The sequence below is a fragment of the Phoenix dactylifera genome, unplaced genomic scaffold, assembly GCF_009389715.1.
Source record: "Phoenix dactylifera cultivar Barhee BC4 unplaced genomic scaffold, palm_55x_up_171113_PBpolish2nd_filt_p 000167F, whole genome shotgun sequence".
Classification (NCBI taxonomy): Eukaryota; Viridiplantae; Streptophyta; class Magnoliopsida; order Arecales; family Arecaceae; genus Phoenix; species Phoenix dactylifera.
The window spans coordinates 164397-187199 of NW_024067708.1; the positions used below are offsets into that span (position 1 = coordinate 164397).

At 36.8% G+C, this 22803-nt stretch overlaps 2 protein-coding genes across 2 annotated transcripts; one reads left to right on the forward strand and one right to left on the reverse strand.

Moving 5' to 3' along the window:
- The first annotated feature begins 2679 nt into the window (after window positions 1-2679).
- Window positions 2680-14552, forward strand: LOC103713908 (5'-3' exonuclease). Its single transcript, XM_008800960.4, has 6 exons — window positions 2680-3071; window positions 3165-3341; window positions 5648-5882; window positions 7471-7693; window positions 7858-7974; window positions 12546-14552. The coding sequence occupies exons 1-6, from the start codon at window positions 2742-2744 to the stop codon at window positions 12580-12582; spliced, it is 1119 nt and encodes a 372-aa protein (XP_008799182.2). The 5' UTR covers window positions 2680-2741; the 3' UTR covers window positions 12583-14552.
- A 1838-nt stretch (window positions 14553-16390) lies between these two features.
- LOC103713909 (ferredoxin-like) lies at window positions 16391-17210 on the reverse strand. The gene has a single exon (XM_008800961.4). It carries the CDS (start codon window positions 17098-17100, stop codon window positions 16642-16644), a length of 459 nt encoding a protein of 152 aa, XP_008799183.1. The 5' UTR covers window positions 17101-17210; the 3' UTR covers window positions 16391-16641.
- Between the last annotated feature and the right edge of the window lie 5593 nt (window positions 17211-22803).

Consider the following 22803-nt stretch of genomic DNA (forward strand, 5'->3'; position numbering starts at 1 on the left):
CTATGGAACACTGTAGCACGAGTTCATAGAGACTGACTACGAGCCGATCGTGGTACTTGTGATTAGATTTGAATGGATTTGAACCCTTAGCATACATCAGGGCTTGAATGGGGGAAGTATGTGAGGATCCGTGTAGGCGTATGTTTAGTCCCACATTGGTTATTCACTAAGGAGATCTTAGGTACTTATATAGGACTAAAGAACCAAAAAAGGTCCTAGGTTATTACAAATGGTATTAGAGTGGATCCGCTCATAACCTATGTGGATTAGGGGACACTGCAACATATATCTATTGGGGCTGACCACTAGCCGATTGTGGTGCTTGTGATTAGATTTGAATGGATTTGAACTCTTAGCCCGACGAGGACGTCAAGGTTTAAATTGGAAGAGTATGTGAGAACTCGAGCGGGCATGTATTTATTTACTGGGTAGATCTTGAATATCCACATAGGCTCCCTTGATTCCTTTCTAAGCTCCGTGAAGCTTGGCCATAACTATAGCATTCGTCTTCCATATACTTTACTATTATATTGGAAAGGCTCATCAGCATAACTTCATCCTAAACTCCAGTTTCACCAAACAGTCCACTTCTATCAGCTGAGCAGGCACACCGCAAATGCAAGACATTGGCTGTGACTTATGGGATATATCTTACCAACCGGTAGTATTTATCTTCCCTTTCCTAGCAATTCTCATCTTGAAGCCCACGACTCCAAGAAGAGGACTTGAGCTTCATTAAAACTAGAGTCATCCGTTATGATGGAACACCGAGAATGGCCAAGGAAGCCAAACCTTCAATATCATCTTGAGAGCCCAAAAAACACCAACTTGAGCACAATTTGGATGCTCAAACATGGAATCCTAAAGGGAGGTTTTGCCGGAGGAGTGTCTAGTCAATTGTCATATGAAAGGGTTTTTTTTTTTTCTCAAATAAAAAAATGCATGAGTTCTTAAGAATGGGACATAAACTGCATTACTTCTCACCATGCTTAGGCCTATTGTAAGGCTTGAAACCTTCTATAGTCAATTTCATGGTCTAGCAAATTTAGTTTCCGACACTTAGCTCATTAAGGCCAAGGGAAGAATGTATGGTAGGACAGCAGGAGTCCCTGTCCCCTTTCTCATACCCAGAGTTAAAAGCTAATTAGGGCCAAAAAATGCTGCGCTGGAAATCCACCCACACTTAGATCCTACTAATAAATAGCCAAAAAATGTTACCTACTCATCATGACCTAATCTAGTTGATCCATATAAATTAGTGTTAATTTTCATAAATTATAGACAAAAAGAAAGAAAAAGAAACAAAATGAATAAAATCTTTGCTACACCATGATATTTAAAAATAAAACCCCTATCACACCAAAAAAAAGTAACGAATAAATTAGTATGCAAATACAACAAAACTCTAAAGTACTTCACGTGGCATACTTTGTCTGGCTAAATGCACCTTTTTTCAGAAAAAAAAACTAAAAGAACAAGCAAGATGCAAAGTCTAACTCATGTTCATTAAGGTAATGAAAAGAAGAGATAAGGTCCCACCAAGAGGCTAGGTAAAGCAATTAGAAAGACCAAAATCAAGGGAAGCCCCACCTCCCAAAACAATCTTGTTACCCAAGACCCAAAACTCTGAAAACACCTTGATATCCTGATATGCACTTGTTGGAGTTACATATAATTTAAAAGACTAATACTTATCATGAAGAGAGAGAGAGAGAGAGAGCATTTAGGGAAATGTGGCAAATAAAATCTATTATAGATAGTACAGATCATCGAGTATATATTTTATAAAGAATTATGAGAATTTAATATTTAATTAATTTAATCAACAATAATTTGGCAAATCATTTGGCCATCAGCGAAGACCATGAATCTCCATTATTATAATGCAGGCAATCCATGCCTATTGTACTTAGCTTTTGTTTGTTCTTGAGCGCCATCCGCTGTTCTCCTGTATGCATATATCTATTTTTAATAAAATATTTTTAATTATTTAATTTATTTTTATTTAGGAGGAGTAAGAGGAGTGCACCAACTAATATGAGAATTTATACCATCCATGCTTTTTAAACCAGTTTACCAAGTTGATAAAATTATTAACAGATATATCAAATGAGGCCCATCACGTCACACTCGCCTCATCCTTGTGGAGTTGAACCTATTTGATGGAACCCCTTGGCTGCCAATTGACTGGGTCAAATCACATGCATTCTAATTGAAAATTTAACTGGGCCTTGCCATAGAGACTAAGGATGGTAATTTATAACCTGACCGATTTTAAGTAGATTGAGATTTGGTATAAACAGAATTGGGTTGCAAATAAGTAAACTCATCTAAACTTCTTTATTAAATGGTTAGGTTCAGATTTAAACCTTTGACTCGTTTAATCCATTTTAACCTATCTAATAATTGGTTCAGATTATGACTCGACCTCTTTAATCTGTTTAAAATCTATTTAATTTGTTTGAAATTTGTTTAATCCATTTTTCATGTGTTTAACCCGATCCACTTAATCTGTTTAACTTGTTAAAAATCTGTTTAATATGTTTAACCTATTTGATAAATAAGTTATATGAGTTGAATTGGATTATTTATTTAATAAATAGATTAGTTTTAAATTTAAAATTTTGACTAATTTAATAAATAAATTGAGTTTGGGTTAATTTTTTTGGCTCGGGCAAAACGAGTCAACAACTTCGAGGAGCCAGGAATTTGCCCCAAGCCGGGAGAAGTCTCTCTCTCTAATGGCCGTGGTGGCGAACGCCTGCGGTGCCTCCCAACCCGTCCGCATCCCTCTCGCTCAAACTCCCCGCCTCTCCCCCCTCTCCCTCGCTCGCTTGAGGGTCTCTGCTTCCTCCCAGAGGCCCATGCCCGAAGGGCCGCTCGTTCTCCACACTAAAGAGGTCGCGGCGCCGTTGGGGAATTCCATCAAACACCTCAAGGGTAGGCCGAGGGTCTTCTTCTTGGATGTGAACCCCCTCTGCTACGAGGGAGCCGAACCCAGCCTTCGCTCCTTTGCTCGTTGGCTTGCACTTTTCTTTGACGAAGTCAGCCTCCGCGATCCCGTCATTGCTGTAAGCCCGACAATCTGGTATAATTTCTCCATTGGGACACCAAAAGTGATAGCTCGGGGGGGCTAATTTCAAGCAGAGATTGTTTCTTTATAGGTCTTGGATGGGGAAGGGGGGAATGAGTACAGGAGGCAGCTGCTGCCTTCGTATAAGGCGCACAGGAAGAGGGTTCTGAGGCAAGTTTTGGCATCGCAGAGTTATCGGGGTTTTGATAGTGGTCTGAGCTCTGCTGAGCAGCAAGTCATGGATGTTCTTCAAAAGTGCAATGTTCCGGTGAGTGAGGAGGGAAATCATCTTTTGCTCTAGAATCCAAGTTTTGGTTTGTTATGGTTAAACTTATTCATTATAGTGCTGGTCAAAAATTAAATATTTAGTATTTGATTTGATGATGATGATATATTTGGTGGTTTCAGTAAGTAGCTTGATCACTATCTTTGAATGCTAAGCAGTAATCTAGCTGCACTATGGGAGATAGCAAGTTAGCCAACATGACCCAACAAATATGAGGAACATCTTGTGATTAACTAAGTGCTATGATGCCCAATAATCCTTTTTCCCTTAAAGAATATGGTTGAAAAAACACTTACACCACTTGTCATGACATTAATCTTGGAAAATAATTACATTAATCTTTGATTACTAGTTTATCATTTCATACAGATAGCTGAGGAAGGAATCTATTCTCTTGGTCAAATGACTGTTAGAAAGGTCCTAAAAGAATGGACTAAATCTTCAAAAGCTTTCAGTTGGATATGCATATGCAGGAAAACCATGGGAGTTAATATGGTGGGGTTTGAAGAAAGGGAAAAATACGCACAAAGGGTGTGTTTAAATTGATCTTAAAGTGTATTTTAACAAGTATTACACATACATGTGTTGAGACAAGTTGGTTTTTAATTTAATCATATTTGGCTTCCACCAAGGGTTCCCAAAACACTTCCAACCTTATAGGGGTGGCAATCTAGTCAGGTCAACATGAACCAATCCATTTATTAAATAAGTTAAAAATTGAAAAACCAAACCTGAACTTTTTATTAAATAGGTAACTTGGCCCAACCACCTCATATGCTTAGTAAACAGGTTGGATCAGGTTAAATAGGGTAAAATAGATTTTAAACAGATTAAGCAAGTCTTAAATAGGTGGGTCACGACCCAACACAACCATTAAACAAGTCAAAATAGATTAAATAGATCAAATTTCTAAACCTAAACCTAACCCGTTTAATAAATAGGATAAACCGGGCCAACTTGTTCCCAACCTGGACATGTTTATGCTAAATGTGAACGTACTTAAATAGGGTCGGTTGCAATTTAGATTATAAATTGTGGCCCCTATTTTGTACTCATATTGAATGAGTATATTGGAAATATGGTTAAGCACATGGCAAATTTAATGCAAGTACAACTAAACATGAACGTATAATTACACTTGATGGTTAGAAGATCCACAAAGGTAAAAATAATTGTATTATAAAAAAGAATGCAGAGATTATCGAAATCGTATTTAGTGGAGAATTATGGCTAGGTGGGAGAAATTGCAAGGTGATTTTTAGGGTTTTGTGTGATCACTATCTGACTTTGAGGCACGGAGAACATGTCTAAGACAGCAACAATGCCATCTACGTTGTACAGATCAAAAATGTGATAAATACATAGGATTTACCCCCATAAGCATGCCAAGGTGGATATTTGTGAAACAAGGATATTTTAAAAATTGTGTAAAGCTTAAGTCTTACAACATTGATAATAAAGGTGCAAATAACTGAATGGCATGGCATGCTCACTTGCAAATAAGGCCCTAGGGAGCTTCTTAAAGGAGAGTAACTCATGTGTTAAAAGATCAAGTATTTGGGCAATAAGACCTAAAATTGCATGAATGAATTGCTGTAAGAAAGAATTGAGAATTGATAGTGGCAGTGGATGTAGCCTTCATAGTTTGGATAAGGGCTTGTTGTTTCAGTTATGGTTAGGAGTAAATGATAGTATCTTCAGTTCTTCTCTTTCTGCAAAGCAAAAGAAGCTAACTACACTTTTTATAAAAGGATGGCAAAAATAAGACAGGTACACAAGTTTTATGTCATGGATAGAAACATGATTCTCATGTCTCATGTTTGGTGCTCTATCGGAAATATTGCTTACTGTTCTGACATCAGTCCAACATAGCATTGCAACACTTCGGTATAAGCACCAATTTACCTTAGCAAAAAGCTTTAACATATCAGAATGTGTGAACCTTTTTTTTTTGAGGATGTCATATTGGAATTTTCTCAATAATGGAATTGTTTTTGCTTCACCAAGGGAGTCGGAAAAAATGCGGCAGTTAAATTTGTTTTTGTTGCCATCCTTTTTTTCGGAGGACGTTACGCATTTGCTTAGTTGTTCCAATCTGTGCCATGCTTTCTTGTGGTATATAAATAAAAGTATCAAGGAATAGCAAATTCAATGTTCTCTACCTCATTGTTTAATGATTTTTAAGTCATGCACCACTGGAAAATGTTAGATGCTTAATTATTGATATATTGCAACCTGTTGTATCTTTCACTGCCAAATAATGATTCTTAAATTATTAAGTGATGCAGGTTATTAAAGTAAATGGCTATGAGGCAGATGATGTAGTAGCAACACTTACAGATCAAGTTTTACAAAAAGGATTTCGAGTTGTTATTGGCTCTCCAGATAAAGATTTCAAGCAACTGATATCTGAGGATGTGCAAATGGTTATGCCCATGCCTGAATTTGGTCGTTGGTCTTTTTACACATTAAGGCATTACCTTGCCCAGTACAAGTGTGACCCAAGCTCTGATTTGAGCCTTCGTGAGTACAAGACATTTGTGTTGCATCCTGTTATCCATCCAATTTTTATATGGTTGCTGTGAAGTATCTATGAGAATGCTAGACCTTCATTTTTTTTCTTTTTTTCTTGATTCAAGCATTTTTTCAAAATAACATGTAAAGTTTTGCATACATACATGTCCAAACAAGAGGTCGGAATTCATGATAAATAATGAACAAAGTCTAACAAGATGTACCATGTATCCATATATAAACATTTACGTCAAGTATGTATGCATGTATGTATGTATGTATGTATGTGTGTGTGTGTGTATGTATGTATGTATGTATATATATATATATATAGACACACACACACACATATATACATGCATACAAACAAACATCTATATATATACACATGTATATACGTATATACACGTATACACGTGCGTATATATACGTGTATACATATATATATATATATATATATATATATATATATATATATATATATCCACGTACTTGCACACATATATACATCCATATATACAATATACATATACATACATACAACACATTTTTCCATGCATTCCTCTGTTTTTACGTGTTTGTAATTGTTTTGTGTTCCACATTACTAGTAACTCTGTTGAATCATTCATAGGGTTTTGTGTTGATATCAACACATATAAAACTATCAACATGTATAGAACAGACCGTCATTTACCATTATCATTTAGAGCTTAATATTCTTCTCCGAATGCTCTAGGTGATTAATGGTATCACTTTAAGATTTAGCATTTCTCCATTTCAGAAGAAAACACAGAATATTTCTTCTCTCTGTGATGCTAGTTAATAACATATGTTCTGAAGTTCACATTCCTGTTGCCTGCTATTCAGTTCATGAAGACTTCATACACATGAAAATAATAATATGCATTGAAGTTTCTTTTTGTTAAGCTTAAAGAACAAGGCATTTGAACATATGAATACATTGTTTTTTGACTTACTATGCATTTGGTCAACCTTCTGACCAAGGAACAGCATCTCTGATGAATTACATTAGCCTCATGGTTAGTCAAAGATACATAAGTCATTTGTCATAAGACTTCTGCTGATAGAGTAGAATGAGGAAACAGTGTTGAAGATGGCCAACATTGTAGATAAGCAAAACACTGGATATATTTATTTGTAGGCAATGTTTTTGTATATCATTTGGTACATAGGCTTTGTACCAGCTTTCAATATGTCAGTCACTAATGATATCTTCTTCATTTTCAGCTTCCAATTTTACACTTAAAAGGAGTTTAATTTGCACAGTTTAGAAGTTTGATTCTTTTCAGCTCTTAAAGTACAAGTCGTGGAATGGTAATTTATTAGAATAATTATGATACTTGTAGGCTTTTAACTCAGTAATGGTAATTGTATAGATCTGCAATAGAGCTGATCAAATTATCTATAATTGGAAAATGCATTCTAGCTTACAGATGTAGGGGGATTACTGTAATATGGTGAGACTTGTAAATTATTTTAACCTAAAAATTACTACCTGCTACATGACATAATGCAAAATTACCTACCATATCATTTGGGGTACAGCTCGCTTCTGACTAAAGCTTTATATATTTAGGGTGTTTTATGGGAGACGAAGCTGATGGTGTTCCTGGAATTCAACACTTGGCCCCCAGTTTTGGTCGTAAGACAGCCCTGAAGCTCTTGAAAAAGCATGGTTCTCTAGAAAATTTACTCAGCACAGCTGCAATAAGAACGGTGGGTAAAGATTATGCACAAGATGTTCTCACAAAGTATGGTGATTATCTGCGGAAAAATTATGAGGTTCTTAGCTTAAGGAGGTATGTCCTCAATCTTCCTGAGAAAGTCAGTAGGTCTTTAACTGTTGTCTTAATATATGTTATTTCCAATGAGTCAATCCTCATACATAAATATGTGTATGATTGCACATATGTGCACATAAACATCCATTGTTGTTGATGTTAGTGACTTGGCTACTGTATAGGGATGCTAATGTTCAGCTTGAGGAAGATTGGTTATCAGAAAGAGACACTTGTAATGACTCAGCGGTGTTATCAAATTTCATTACTAGGTTGGGCAAAGGCCAGAAGCAAGAAAACAGGTATATCTTTTTTTTTTTCTTTTTGGAATTTAATCTTCCAACCTGCTAGTGCATTGAGGCTCTCAAAATAAGTTTCATGGGGCTAACATGTGGTTCATAAAATACAAATAATTAGAATGTTTATCTTTCTCATGTTTTATGGTATTTGTTATGAAAACAATATATGGTTGTAGTTCTTTGTTAAACATCTATATGACATTTTTAAACTATCATTTGATACAAGTGAGAAAGCTAGTCTAGATAACCATTTGATGGGCTATTATTATTTCATTAATCAAGATGTGTTTGTAGTAAATTTGATACATATACTCCCCACTTTTAATAATATATTTTTTCTTGTACATTAGTTAAAGATGATATGTGAGGGATGTAGCTACTGAAAGTTGTGTTTATCATGGGATTTGTGGATGGCTCATTGGTGGAGGTTCAAACTAAAAGGCATTGTAGATGGAGGTTCACAGACGAATGGACAGTCAGGCTTAGATTCTTTTGCACTATTATAGGAAAGATTGAGAGTAGGAATAAACTTACTTGCAATTGAGCACTTCAAACCTAGGGGAAAGAGCCGGGAATGAACTGGTAGAGACAGGTAACTAGGACAACACCTAAAATTCTTTTTAGCTATTTGTTGTTATAGGTGTGCAGGAAAGAGGAATGGGAACCGGGTTCACACTTTGATAACTAGCTGCTGCTCATGAGCTCTTGCCCTCATCTTAGACTAGAAGGATGTGGCTTAGGTATTGTTCCTTGGTACCTCTTTTCATACAATAATCAGGTGACCTCTGCAAGCTTTATGTATTCATGCCCAGTACTCTGGGAGTTGGTAGATAGTTCCTAGAGGCATTCTACTATATTAACATGGTCTTTCATGGAGAATCTGAACCTGTTCTTGACATCTAATGTATCATTTTATATTGAAAGCATCTTGGACATTTGATTATTAGAATTAGTAGTCTATAAATAGAACTCTATTTATGTTTTATACATAACCAGTCCCAAGCTTGTATAAAGGAGGGTTGCGATAGGTTGATGGTTAGAGTAAAATTATAGTCACATCCTATGAACATGAATCCGTATAAGAAAACTAAGAGAGAGTACTATACTAGCAATATGCTGCATCGGACCCTAGGTATAGTGAAAAGTGAGCAAGAGTTAACTAGGGCATTTCCCATTAGCAACGTGTCACATCAATACTTAGATGTGGTGGGAAGTAAGTATGGGTTCTCATATTTTAATAGACTGGTGTGATAAAGAAGTTAGTCCAGGAAAGTGGAATATGTTTAGCAACTTGGAATTTATGACTGTTGATTGGAAAATTGATGAAACTAATCAATATAATAACTAGGAGGAGAGTTAACATTAGCTTGCCTGCATGAGACTAAGTGGATAGAAGAAAACAAAGAAAATTGATAAGATGGGTTATAAATTTTGATATATGGAAAAAATAGGAATAAAAATGTAGGAATTGTTGTAGTTTAGAGTTTAAAAGATGAATTCTAGATATTGAGAGAGTAGGAGATAGAATAATCTTCATAAAATTAGTGTTAGGAGAGGAATCTATTAATATCATTAGTACTTATACTCCTCAAATACGATTGGATGATGCTACAAAGCAATGCTTTTGGAAGGATAGGGATGGATTAATAGTGCTTTTGAAAGGTTGCATGGTGATTATGATTTGAACATAGAAACAAGAGAAGGAAATGCCATTTAGAGTTTGCAATGGCATATGGTCTAGTATTAGCTAACACTTGCACTAAAAAAACTCTCACTAGTTAATTTTTAAAAGTGACACTAGTTAAATAGATTTCTTCCTTACTAGAATGTCTGATCAAGGATTATATAAAGATTTTAAAACTACACCAATTGATAGTTTAGCTATCCAACATAAATTAGTGGTTTTGGACACGTGTATTAGGAAATGGAAGAGGGATGAAGGAAAATAGAAACCCGAGGACTAGATGGTGGAATTTACGAGAGAAACAAATGACTTTTAAGGATAGAGTGTTAAAGAAAGGAAAATGTGTTTAGGTGGGGAAATCAATAGCATATGGAAAGAGATGGCTAATCATATTAAAAAAGTGGCTACAAAGGTATTAGGAGAAGCAAAAGAAAAATGGCTATCCGAAAAAAAATTTGATGGTGGAATAAGAAAGTTCAGTTGTTGGTTATGGCAAAATAAGAATGCTTTAGAAGACTACGCAAATGTAAGAATAGAGAAGCATATGGAAGGTGGCTAAAAGGGAGTTAAGAAGGTAGTTCAGTGGCTAGATTCCAAGTATGTGAAGAATTATCTCATAAGTTAGAAACTAAGGATACAAAGAAAGAGATATATATAAGATTGCAAAACTAAGAGAAGGAAAATTAGAGACTTGACTCAGGTTAAATATATCAAAAATGCAATTAAAAAACTTTTGACTAAGGAAGATAGGATCAAAGAAAGATGGAGTAGATATTTTGATAAGCTATTCAATAAAAGCCATGTAAACGATTTAAGATGCTTTACTAGCTTCATAAGAATAGAAATGTTAAGTCCACACATAGGGTTAGAGTATCTGAGGTAAAAAAGGCTATGAAAAAGATGAAGATAGAAAAAATTGTTGGACCATCTCGATTGAGGTTTGAAGTGTTTATGTGAAATTGTGAAATAAGAATAACTTGGTTAATTTTTTGATGAGATTTAAAAGATCAAGAAGATACCTGATGAATAGAGAAGAGTGCTATAGACCAATTTATAAAATAAGGGTAATTTTCAAAATTGTTCTAATCATCATGATATTAATATCATGAGCCATGCTATGAAACTTTGAGAGAAGGTGATGGGCATAGATTGAGGTATGACATAAAAATATCAAAGAACCATTTTGATTTTGATTTTATGCCAGGAAGGTCACCTATGGAAGATATTTTTCTCCTTTGAAGCTTAATAGGGAAATATAAAGAAAACTGACATGATCTTCATATAGTTTTTATTGATTTAGAGAAAGTATATGATAGAGTTTTTAGAAAAGTCTTATGATATGTGTTAGAAAAGAAAGGAGATTCCATTAGATATAATAATATTATTAAGGACATACACAATGGAGTGGTTAAAATATAAGAAATATTGGTGGTAATAGTAGTGCATTTTTAATCACAATGGCTTTATACCCAGGATTTGCTCTAGATCCATACTTTTTGCACTAGTAATAGATGAACTTACTAGCATATCCTAAACAATATTTCTTGGTGCATGCTATTTGCGGATGATATAATCTTAGTGGGTGAAACTAAGTTTTAAGTTAATCGTAAGTTAGAATTATTGAAGGGTTCGTAGAATCTAAGAATTTTAGATTAAGTAGGATCGAGACGGAATACATGGAATATAATTTTTAGTACAATTAAAAATAGAGATGAAGGTGGAGTGACATTAAAGATCATGAAGTTTCTAAGAGTGCATTTTTAGTATGTAGGATTGATGTTCATAAGGAAGGGGAGATTGAATAGGATTTTTTCCATAAGATTAAAGTAGGTTGGCTGAAATAAAAAGGTGCGGTTGTGATATTATATGATCACAGGATACCTGTTTAGTAGGAAAAAAAAATATAGGATAGCCATACAACTAGCTATGCTTTATAGTATAGAATGTTGGACAATTAGAAAACAACATATACATAAGATGAGGGCGGTCAAAATGAGAATGTTAAGATAGATGTGTGGTAGTACAAAAAAAAGGTAGAATAACAAATGAAGTCATTTATAGAAAAGAAGAGGTAGTGCCAAGTGAGAACAAATTTAGAGGATGATTTAGATGGTTTAGATATGTACAATGTAGACCAAAAGATGCACCAGTATGAAGGAGTGATTTGACCCATCATGTTGAAGGAAAGAGGGATATAGATAGATTGAAAATCACATGGGATGAAGTACTAAGAAAGTACGGCCTTAAACAAAATGGAATGTAGGAAAAGGATTCATGCAGCCGACCAAATTAGTTTATGATTAAGGCTTAGTTGAGTTGAGTAGTTTATAAATGGTCTGCATTCATGGATCTTCCAAATTACTTGGGCATCTCTTTATATGAATGTCCTAGTTCACAGAAGGCTGAGTGACTTAAGAGTCCTGCTAATGCAAAATTTGTAATTTGCCTTTGCAGGTTTTTCCTCCATGTAAATTTCAAAAGATCCTACTGAGCAATTGTTTCTGTTTTATGTTCTGGATGGATGTATATGTCTCTCTAGTCCTTGTTGTCTTATTGTTGGCTTATTGACATCTTGGACCCTTTGCATCTTTGACATGCTTTCGAATTGAGAACTTTGAATGCATCAGAAACTGACAAAATTATACAGATCAGAATTATAGATATATAGAATTATAGTTATGTATATTAAAAAAATGCGATAGTGATGCTGCTTTATACTATCTATGTTCCTGTATAAGATTAATGGGTTACATCATGTCATTCTTCCTTGCACATTGGTTAACTCAACAGTTTTTTACTTAGGGTCCAAATTTTCTCAAACATTATCAAGTATATCCTTTTTAAGGAAATAATGAAATTTAACTTGGTTATCATTAATGTGCACTGTCAGATTACGAAGAAAAATATGTGAGAGAAGGATCTCATAGAGGAATCAGTCTATATTGCTGGTGCTGTTTGAGGAAATGCAGCTGCTTGATCAACTGGAGAATGGAATCAGGCTTCCAACCTTAAGCTGGAATTTTGTTTTGCAGCATTGCAAGACATTAACTAGCCTGGTTACGTGGTTAAAATTTCTTCTTGTATGTGCATGCCTTATCCAGACTGATAAATCTAATGCCAAAATTGCAGGCTGTCCACAAATACATCCATTTCCACAGGTCATATTCCTTCAAGATTTTGTTTTTGTTTTTCTTTTCTTTGTTTTTTTTCCAGGTTGTGCTCTATCATGTCAATGGATGGTTAATGCTTTGCACTATGACCAGGTTACTGGTATCTGTTACACTAAAGTTTCAGTGGCATTTGTAATCTAATAAAGCTGCTAGTATATCTATATCTGTAGAGTGAATTGAGCAGGAGGAATCTGGGATGTCCATCTTTTTTGTGCAGAGTGTTGCGTTATCCTGTGCATGTGCTGCTACTATGTTTTCTTTGTATTCTGAGTTTGCAGGTCGTATAAAAGCTCATTTCATAGGGCTGTATAAATTGCAACCGTCGCATTTCCTCAGGAGTGGGTCCTGACTGCAGCATAAAGGAGTGGGTTTGAAGCTGCTTAGCTAGCAGCTATCTCTGATCTTAATTGAATGGCTTTCAGTTCAATCCAAGTTGGATTTGTGCCTGTCTGCTAAAAGGATCTGTCTTATACGTCAAATTTGGGTAGTAGCAGTTCATCCAGTTTGAGCTATTGGTGACACTATGAGGGTGTAATTAAATCAATGTGCCGTAGTCTAATTTGTTGGGCACTGTGAATCCTCTAGGAAACAGTAAATATTTTGGGATGGATATTGTAGATGGCAGGCCATCTGACTGTCCGATCACTTCAATAAATCAGAGGATTAGCAGCATGCCAATGCATATTAAAAATGCTGCTGTAAAATACCTTAGGTAGTGTTTATAAAAAAACATTGTCAAGTATACTGGGCACCATCTCCGGTGAGCAAAGCTTGGCTCTGCTGCTACTCAGTATGACATCTATTCTCATGTATTTTCTCTCTAATATAGCCGGTGCTCCCTATTTTTACTTTGTTGCCACTATTTCATGTTATTTGATAATAAAGTAACATGTTTATGTTATGATGAGTTTGAAAGAATGAATGCGTAAGAAATGCATGAAGAGGATATTGCATTACTCTCCTATCTTGTATTAGTCGGTCTGATCCAGCAAATAAGTTTATAAGTTATTATTCATGCAAAATATGAAATGGGCCCTCAATTATTGTATTGCTTTGTTCATTGCTCATGTGAATGAAATTTGTATGTTTCTTCTTAAAAATGTTGGTTGGTAATCTCATATTCATGTGATGAATTGCATTGCTCTATTCACTGTTCAGTGCTACCAAGTTGTTGTTGAGAAGCAAAGGATTTACAATCCATAATTTCTTATCAGATTGGTAGTTTAGGATATATTTGGTTGGGGGTAGTTAGACCTTAGAATGAAAATGGAAATGAATGACTTCTATTCTAGAAATTTTGTTGGAAAGAGTTCCATCCTCATTCTAGTTCTAAAGGAAAATAGAAATTCCCCCAATCCCCCAAAACCCAATCCTTACTCTTTTGTCATAAATTTTGTACGTAATACATTTTTTTTCCATTCTTTTCTACTAATGTATCCTGCTTTTATATATTATTTACTTATTTATGGACTAATTATGTATTTTATTTTTTACAGATTGAACTTGCTGACAAATGATTCGTGCATGACTTGTGCTGATTGTTTAGTTCTTTTTCTTATATTTTGTCTAATTAGGACAAGAGTAACTTTATTTTTAATCAAAACCATATAGGAGATTTGTAGTATTTTGTTTTAGGATCTTAAATGTTCTTCCATATTTAATGTCTTATATCAAGAACTACGTGTTCTCTGACTCTTTTTGTTTATAACGAATTTAAAGGATTGCAATCGTTTGTTGATGCTAATTTGAGTATTCCTTATATATTTGGTGATTCTCTGTTACTAATTATCATTTAAATCTATATGGTGAAAATTGGTTGATCATGTGGTTTCAAGATGCAAATGAAAAAGGGATTAGTATATATGGATATGCCCACACCGAAATTACCAGGTATTCAAGTTATTAAAAAAAGTATTACCAACGGTACAACTGCTACCATAAGGCTATGACTCTACAGGCTTTTAGCGATGCTCACAACCACTCCTAAAATTTTAAGTAGTGGCCAAAATATGCAGTTGAGAATATCAAAAAAAATTAATGGAGATGATTGTTACAAAGTTTTTGTATCAGCTAAAACTGCTAGATAAAGTTTCTGCAGCTGAAAAAAAAAATCTACTAGATCCTAATAAAAACTGCTATTGAAAGTATATTTTTCCTAGTGGTTAGGTAATGCATCAGAATTGAAATTGATAGCAACAGGGGCGTTTGGCAGCACCTAAGCAATAGTTGAGAAAACCACTAGGAAAGTATCCCTAGTGGTTTTCGATCCACACTTGTACTGGCAGTTTTGGCCACCGCTAATTAAATCCTTTTTTCCTTGTAACAAATAAATAATATGATATGTTTGTACCTAATAAGCAACCTTTCAGTTCTATGTAAGCTTTCAGCGCAGTGGATTACTTCATTCAATTAGGTTAAGCAGTGAACTTATCAAAATGTTATATCTATATACTTCTATCTAATTAGCACCAATAATTTGAAACTTGGACCAATTGGTTCGACTGGGATTGGATACGTCTTTGGTCTTTTAGAATTTTTGAATTAAAAAAAAATCGATAAAAACTGGAAGAATTGGATGGACTGGCTGAACCGGTCCTACTCAAGTTCCCCTCCCCACCCCCCCGACAATCTCTCTCTCTTTCTCTTCTTCTCCGACTGTGCTGTGCTCCCAAAGAAGAAGAGGCGGTCGGTGGCACAAGTGACTCATAGGGCTTCTAGATCGTGCACCACTCTTCATCTTTTTTTGATGTCATTGGTTTGGTTTAAATTTTTAGGTTGAATCTATGGTTTGGATTCATAGATTCGATCATTTTCTCAATTTTTCTCATGAAATTTGTGCAAATGTTCTATTCTTTGAGATTTCAAGTATGTTAATTTGGTTTCGTTATCGTGATCGTTGTTGGAGGGGGGAGGAGAGGGGGATATAGTTGTCAAGGCAAAAGTGAGAGATGATAGCATAGAAGTCACTGGTGCTAAGGGAGGACATCGCTGGAAAGTGCAGAGGCGAGAGGGGAAGGGGTGGAGTTTTTTCTAGATATCAATATGTTGTCATGTTGATATTACCAATTGGATATCACTATATTTATGATATATTTATGATATCAATATGTTGTCATGTTGATATTACCAATTGGATCGGCCGATTGAACTAGTCTGATCGGTGAACTAGTAATCGGCCAAGGCACCGAGTTACCTTCTAATTTGGATTTCAAAATATTGGTTAGCACATAAAGAAGTATCAACTAAAGGAAGAAGACACTAGATCTCTTCTGAACCACAATTTTGACCATGGTAACGCCTGCTCTCAACGGCTGATAGGCTGGATTATGGCTGAGAGCTAATGATATTATTTTAATATATTTTTGATGGTCTCAACATTATCTAATGCTTAAATTATTATAAGATATTTAGAGACCCGCAGATGTTGAGATAGATGATGTGTGGTCATCGTCTTCCAAATAACCCTAATTAAGCTTCCAAAATTCGATGGAGACAGTATTCAAATCCAAATCTCTAGTACAACCACTAAAATATTTCATCAACTTTATAAGCTAGCACCTTCTGATTAGCGCCATCCATGATCTACGGTTTTTAATTACTAGTTATCAAAGCTCTACGCTATTGAGCTACAAAGATACTTATATTCACGACCCTTATCCACTTGTCGAGGATAACTTGGCAAGGAACCTCGGACAGAAGAAGATAAAAGAAATGAAAACAAACAAAAAACTTTAAAACGAAAGCACTAATCAGTAACAAATTACTGACACAATAAGGATGATCATAAACTCAAGCACATCAATTCCAAAAGACATCTCAAGGACCAATCTCTCCCTCCTTGTGAGTCTCGATGACGACGTTGGACCTGGGGTAGGCAACGCAGGTCAGCACGTAGCCCTCCTTCATCTGGTCGTCGTCGAGCATGCTGCCGTCGGACTGGTCCACCTCGCCGCCCACCATCTTCCCGACGCAGGTCACGCACGATCCCGCCCGGCACGAGTACGGCATGTCGATGCCCTGCTCCTCCGCCTCGTCCAGGATGTACCTGTCGTCCGGGCAGTCGAACACCACCTCTCCGTCCGGCGTTATCAGCTTCACGTTGAAGACTGCCATGGCTGTCACTCGCCCCCGGCTGGACTCGAGCCCGAAGAGCGCCCGCCCGGTGCGCGGCAGGGCCCGCAGGCTCACGGTGCCCGGCACGCCGTTGTGGCGCCGGGCGAAGGGCGTGCCCAGGGCCGCGCTCAACAGAGCTGTGCTCGCTCCTGCTGCGGCCATGGAAGCAGCAAGAGAATTGTTTCTGTGCCTGTGTGAGGGAGGGAGGGAAGACGGAGAGATATGGCTCGGCAGAGGAGGTTTTGGAGTCGGATGACCGGAGAGAGAGGGTGGCGTGTGTGAATATAGGGTGGAGGAATGGGGTGCTGTGGATAATATCTTGGCACGTGGCAGGGAATCTGTGGTTATCTTATCTCTATAACTCTATTTGAGGAGGGGAAAGGGAGGAGGCTCCCAAGATATGATTGGGTGCGGTGATTGTGGCAGGGTGTAGAACATATTGGATTCGGGTTTGGATCCAACACGATCCATTTACCTGTGTTGATAAAAATTAAATTCTAAGTATTATAGGTTCTGATTTGCTCTTCAATGCATATTTAAAACGTCTTGTATCGACAATATATTTCAAGAGCAATAAAACAATCTTGCATTTGCGATATGAGGATTCTAAATAAATTCTACCTACTAGTTATTCGTATATCATTCTTTTTTTCTCTTTGTCACAATTTTATCTAAATTTATTGGCTTACGTGCAAAATGAACATATGGTACCAGAACAAATTGAGATGGAAAATGCGAATATGCAGTGCATAGATTGCTATCTATATGATATGTGACATTCCTGCAAGGATATAATAAATATATTCAGGATTATTACTGAGATAATATTAGATCATCTATGTAATCCTAGAATGATGTAGTATGTTTATTGGAACATATCCTAGGATTTAAAGTAGATTATTTCTAATAGTTGATTCAAGCTAGCCGGTTGATGGGCCATGGTTGTCATATCTTGATGATGCGATTCGATGGTCCCACTGGAATTCGTGGTGAGGGTTTGCGATGGGACGTTTCGTTAGGGATCGGTAGGTTTGGACTGCTTCTAGGCTAGTTCCAACGTCTGAGGTGATGACACGCCAGTAAAGAAGTTCTGGAATCTAAATTGATGGCTCTTTAGTGAATGACCGCTGAATTTTACCTTTTTCTTTCTTTTTTTTTTTTGCTTTGGCCATTGTTGAATATTGGGAACCGCAAAAAGACTGACACGAAGGATTGCGAACCATACAAAATGCGTGGTTGCATGCGTTTTGTGTTTGCCATTGACAACCATTTATTTCCATACCATCCGTAGGTAGAGGTGGCGCACTTTCGCCCCACCTACACCAACACATAAAATGAGGTTAGCACAGTTTGATCCAAGGGCTATATGACCCTGATCTAATGGGTGGATATGTATTCTAGAATGATCCATGGATTATGGGTGAAACCCATCTTAGGATAACCCATGCAACATGCCATATTTCATATCAACTAGAGTCAATTAATTTTTTATTTTTTTTGTTAAACAAGCATTTCATACATCACGAGTATAAAAACATCTAATATAATCGGAAAACAGAAGATCCCGAGGAGCTCCGGACATCTCTCCCATCCCAGCCCATAGAGTTCCTCCTGAATAACTTGCTACATATGTCGTCACCTAGTCCGCTATCCCATTAACCTTACGATATACATGCATAGTCTGAAATATAATGCCCTCTCTTACCATCATCCAAATACCGTGGAGCTGGAGTAGTGTACCATGGCTCGCTAGAGCCAATTGATTGGTAGTGTACCATGCAATTAGCTTATCCAACAATAAGGTGGAATGGTATGGATTTAGAACATCTTTAGGTAGGAGAAGGGTACTAACTGCTAAGCTCAGGTCCTGCTGCTTGCAGTATAACTAGCGTAGACTCTACCAGTAGGCTTTTGGGAGCTCTATACATTTACAATCAATATAACAAATCGACATCCTCTACAATTTACACTAAAACTGGACAGGTCTAGTCCTCTGACACTGCTTATTCATGTGTTATAGGATAATTAGTGATTGAACGAAACATACGAGGCATGTATTATTTTGTATTAATACCCTCCTCAATCACGAATCCTCCGATAATAAGCAACTAGTGAAGTAGTGATGGAAGATTGGGCTTCTCCAATTTAATCCAAAAGTAGAAAGTGTTTGAGCTTGAATCTAAAATTGCTCCAATCAAATTCATTAATATCCATGCTTGAACTGAAAAAAGCTATTTAAGTAATTGTTAGATGGCACTAGATGGAGCCTACGATCCACAGATAGGAGCAAGTGATTATCAAGTCGCATGAAACATTGACAAACTCGTTGAATGAAAACTACTCATTTAAATCTAAATAGATCTCGGTCAAGTTCCATGCAAAATTATGCTTAGATATGAATTGTCAACTAAATGGTAATGAACAAATGAGGATACCAGTTGATTGAGTTGGTAAAGTGTTATTGCATACCAATAACCTGGATTTGATCCCACCCTCACTCCGATTTTGACTAGACTTCTCTTCATACCATTTTTTTTGAAAATAAATGATAAAAAGGCTAATAAGCAGATGGTATTCAAACTCTCACTAATCTGGCTAAATTCTTATCTTTATCAAGCAATCCTTAATGGAAAAAAACAGCTAGTAAGTAAGGATGGCAATTTATGACCAACTCGTAAACTCGACTTGTGTACGACCCGCTTTAAGCAGATTTAGATTTGACGTAACCGGATTTGAATTGCAAATGAGTTAACCCATATAAATATGTTTATTAAATAGGTTGGGTTCAAATTTAAACCTCTGACCCATTTAACTCATTTTGACCTATTTAATAATTAGGTCACGTTATGATCCGACCTGTTTAATATATTTAAAATATGCTTAACCCATTTGAATCCTGCTTAATCTGCTTTTGATTTATTTAACCCAATTCGCTTAATCTATTTAAATCTATTTAATCCATTAAAAACTCGTCTAACCCATTTAATCCGTTTAAGCTGTTTAATGAATAAGTTGTATAGGTTGGGACATATTACCTGTTTAAAAAATAGATCGGATTCAGATTTGAAATTTTAACCTGTTTAATAAACATGTTGGATTTAGGTTGATCAATATTTTACCTAATCTGTATCCAACCCAACTCGTAACTAATCCGATCCGACCTGACCGCCACCCCTACTAGTAACGCAAGGAGACGAGCAAAAGCATTTACTATGCAAGACCCATACGTAACTTGGTTGGGAGTAGGAGCAAAAGCGGCAAGAGGGCGTTGGCCTACGATGTGATAATAATTGAGGATGCAGGGAATGCAAAAATCATGATGGGTTGTAATGGATCCAAGGATAGAGGTCGAACAAGCTCGCAGATTTGGCCATGCAGCGTAAATGGGGTTCTCCTAAGAACCCCCGCTCCCTCACTTCGCTTAGAGCAACTTTGATAGTAGTGTAAAGAATAGAGAACAGTGTGGAGGAGTTGGTTTTGTTAGCCGTTACTCCAAATCATTCTTGGTGGTAGCTTGCGGATCTCCACTTTATGACACTATAGTTTCATCAGCTGAATTGAGACCTAAACGGAAGGGGCGAGTTTCTACTGTCTTTGTATCATGAGTGGACAGAATAATTCTGGAAGGCAACTCTAGAATAGTGAACTTGTGGATCAACATAGGGACTGAGCACCGGGACACTAATCTCCCCATGCTGGCTGATATCTCGAGGCTTATATCAAATATTGCCTTATGCCTTATCATACATGTTTATAGGAAGGCCAATAGTGTAGCTAATTGGGTGACAATCTATAGGGCCAACCACAGCAATACCATGCTTTAAGAGGCTTCTTTTGGTTTACCTAGGGACTCCAAGATGTATTTGAGACTACTGCCAGTGGTTGTATCTATTTAAGGGCTTTTTTTTGTTATATTTAAAAGGTTTTTATCTAATTAAGGGTTTTGTAAAGTAGCCATATCAAGAAAAAGAAGAAGAATTGCTTGTCAAGGGTCACTAATGACAAAATTATCTCATGCTTTGGTAGTCGTGATTTGATTCATTAGCATCAAGATCAACTTAGTGAATTGGTCATATAAGGTGCTGTCTTTATTTTCAATGCTCCCATATCGTTGTGCAAGTTATGGGATACGATATGATGTGATAATAGGGAAATGAAGGTGCTGGCACTGTACTGCAAGCTGGATTCAATTGGGTAGCGATACACCTCGAAACTGACTACAGTCGATGTGGCATACCGACTAATAAGGGCTCATTATGAAGCTTTCGACCAACTAGTCAAAGTCCGCCACATGGCCGACCCTAGCGAAACGTGAAGAGTTTTTCAAATTTCAAACTCTCCACTTAGTTGGCGACAGTTCGGCCCTGATCGCAAAATAGTTTCTATAATCGCGTAATGAACGAGCGAGATGTGTGGACGAAATATCCGCATATGATCTTTAAGACGCGCGATCGGTTACCAAAAATGGCCGATCCTCATGCTCAAATTTCACGGCAACGGGCACCAACCCTTGTCTAGATAAACTATTTTTGGAGGACCCTTCAAATAGGGCTGGAAATGGGCTCAGGTATGTCACTGGCCTGGCTTGGGGCCGGCTCAAGCTCGAGCCTGAACAAGGCCTGAAATAAAGTCTGAATTGAGGCTAGAAATAATTTGTTTTTTAATGTTGTTAGAGAGAATAATGAAATTAAAGGACAAATTAAAATGGATTTAGTTAAGAATAATGTATCATGTATCATTTACTTGTATTATAGGAAAGAACCTAATTTTTAACTAGCTTATTTTTTTATGAAACAATATTATGAATATTGAACTTCAATCGGATTTGGGCCGGACCTATTTTTGGCCAAAATAAGTAATTCAGATCGGCCAATTAGGCTCATGCCTAAGCTGGGGCCAGGCTCGAGCTTGGATTATCTAAAAATTTTCGAGCCTAAGCCCAATCTGAAGCCCAAAAAAAATATTCAGACCGAGTTCGTGTAGGGAAATAGCCCAGCCGAGCCCATACCACTTTTAGCCCTACCTCGAGATAAGTGCTCTCAAGCTCTTTAACGCCTTTATGCTGCCACTTTGCTACTTCCACATCACCTTCAATATTTTTCGAGAGTCCATCTTAGTTAGGCATCGGAGGATCCCTATCGGATACTCTACAGCAAGAGGACTACTCTGTCTTTGTTGTTTCAGATCGGATTGGATGTCGGAGCACAGGTTCGAGCATAGTCTCCTCTTTTCAACATCACCTTAGGAGTGACAAGCATAGGAGCCATGGCCACCCGAGCAAAATGGCTACCACATCACCATCTTAGGGACACATCACAATCTTCATCCGACCTCCTTGGTTTGAGCAGTTGATCGTTCGAGCGCTCTAGTAGCTCGATCAGCTCAACGCATTGGTTGGGCCAATTTCTAGCAGCAATAGGTAGCACCTAACCAAAAAACCACCATGCCCTAAAGGTGCATGATGCTACCTTTCTCTTATCTTGCCAATCAATATATATATATATAGGTACATAATCTATTAGAGATATGAAGACAAATCATTCCGCAAAGCAAGGAAGCCCAATCCTACCAAGAGAAAAGAAGGCCGTCACTAATACCTAGTCCACTGCCTTGTGAATTTCGTGGCTGGGGTGGTAGGGAGGCCTAAATGCCACTGCGACAAAAAAAGATTATTAGCTGTATTTTAAGTACCTCTACAAGCAAAAAAGAATGCTGCAAATATCATACCGTTTTAAGATGGTGTTGGCAATTAATTGCTAGTATTTTCAAAAGAATACTGATAAAAATCCCTATTTTAGAGCTAAAACTCTTAAAAATAAACTATACAACCCAAAACTTGAGCCAAGGGAGTAGTTGAATCAGCGA

Bases quoted from the DNA above. Each gene is read 5' to 3' on its own strand.
- LOC103713908 (XM_008800960.4), top strand. From the start codon at position 2,742: ATGGCCGTGGTGGCGAACGCCTGCGGTGCCTCCCAACCCGTCCGCATC. The intron at 3,072-3,164 runs GTAAGCCCGACA...GTTTCTTTATAG, and splicing joins TCCGCGATCCCGTCATTGCT to GTCTTGGATGGGGAAGGGGG. The intron at 7,694-7,857 runs GTATGTCCTCAA...GCTACTGTATAG, and splicing joins GAGGTTCTTAGCTTAAGGAG to GGATGCTAATGTTCAGCTTG.
- LOC103713909 (XM_008800961.4), bottom strand. From the start codon at position 17,100: ATGGCCGCAGCAGGAGCGAGCACAGCTCTGTTGAGCGCGGCCCTGGGC.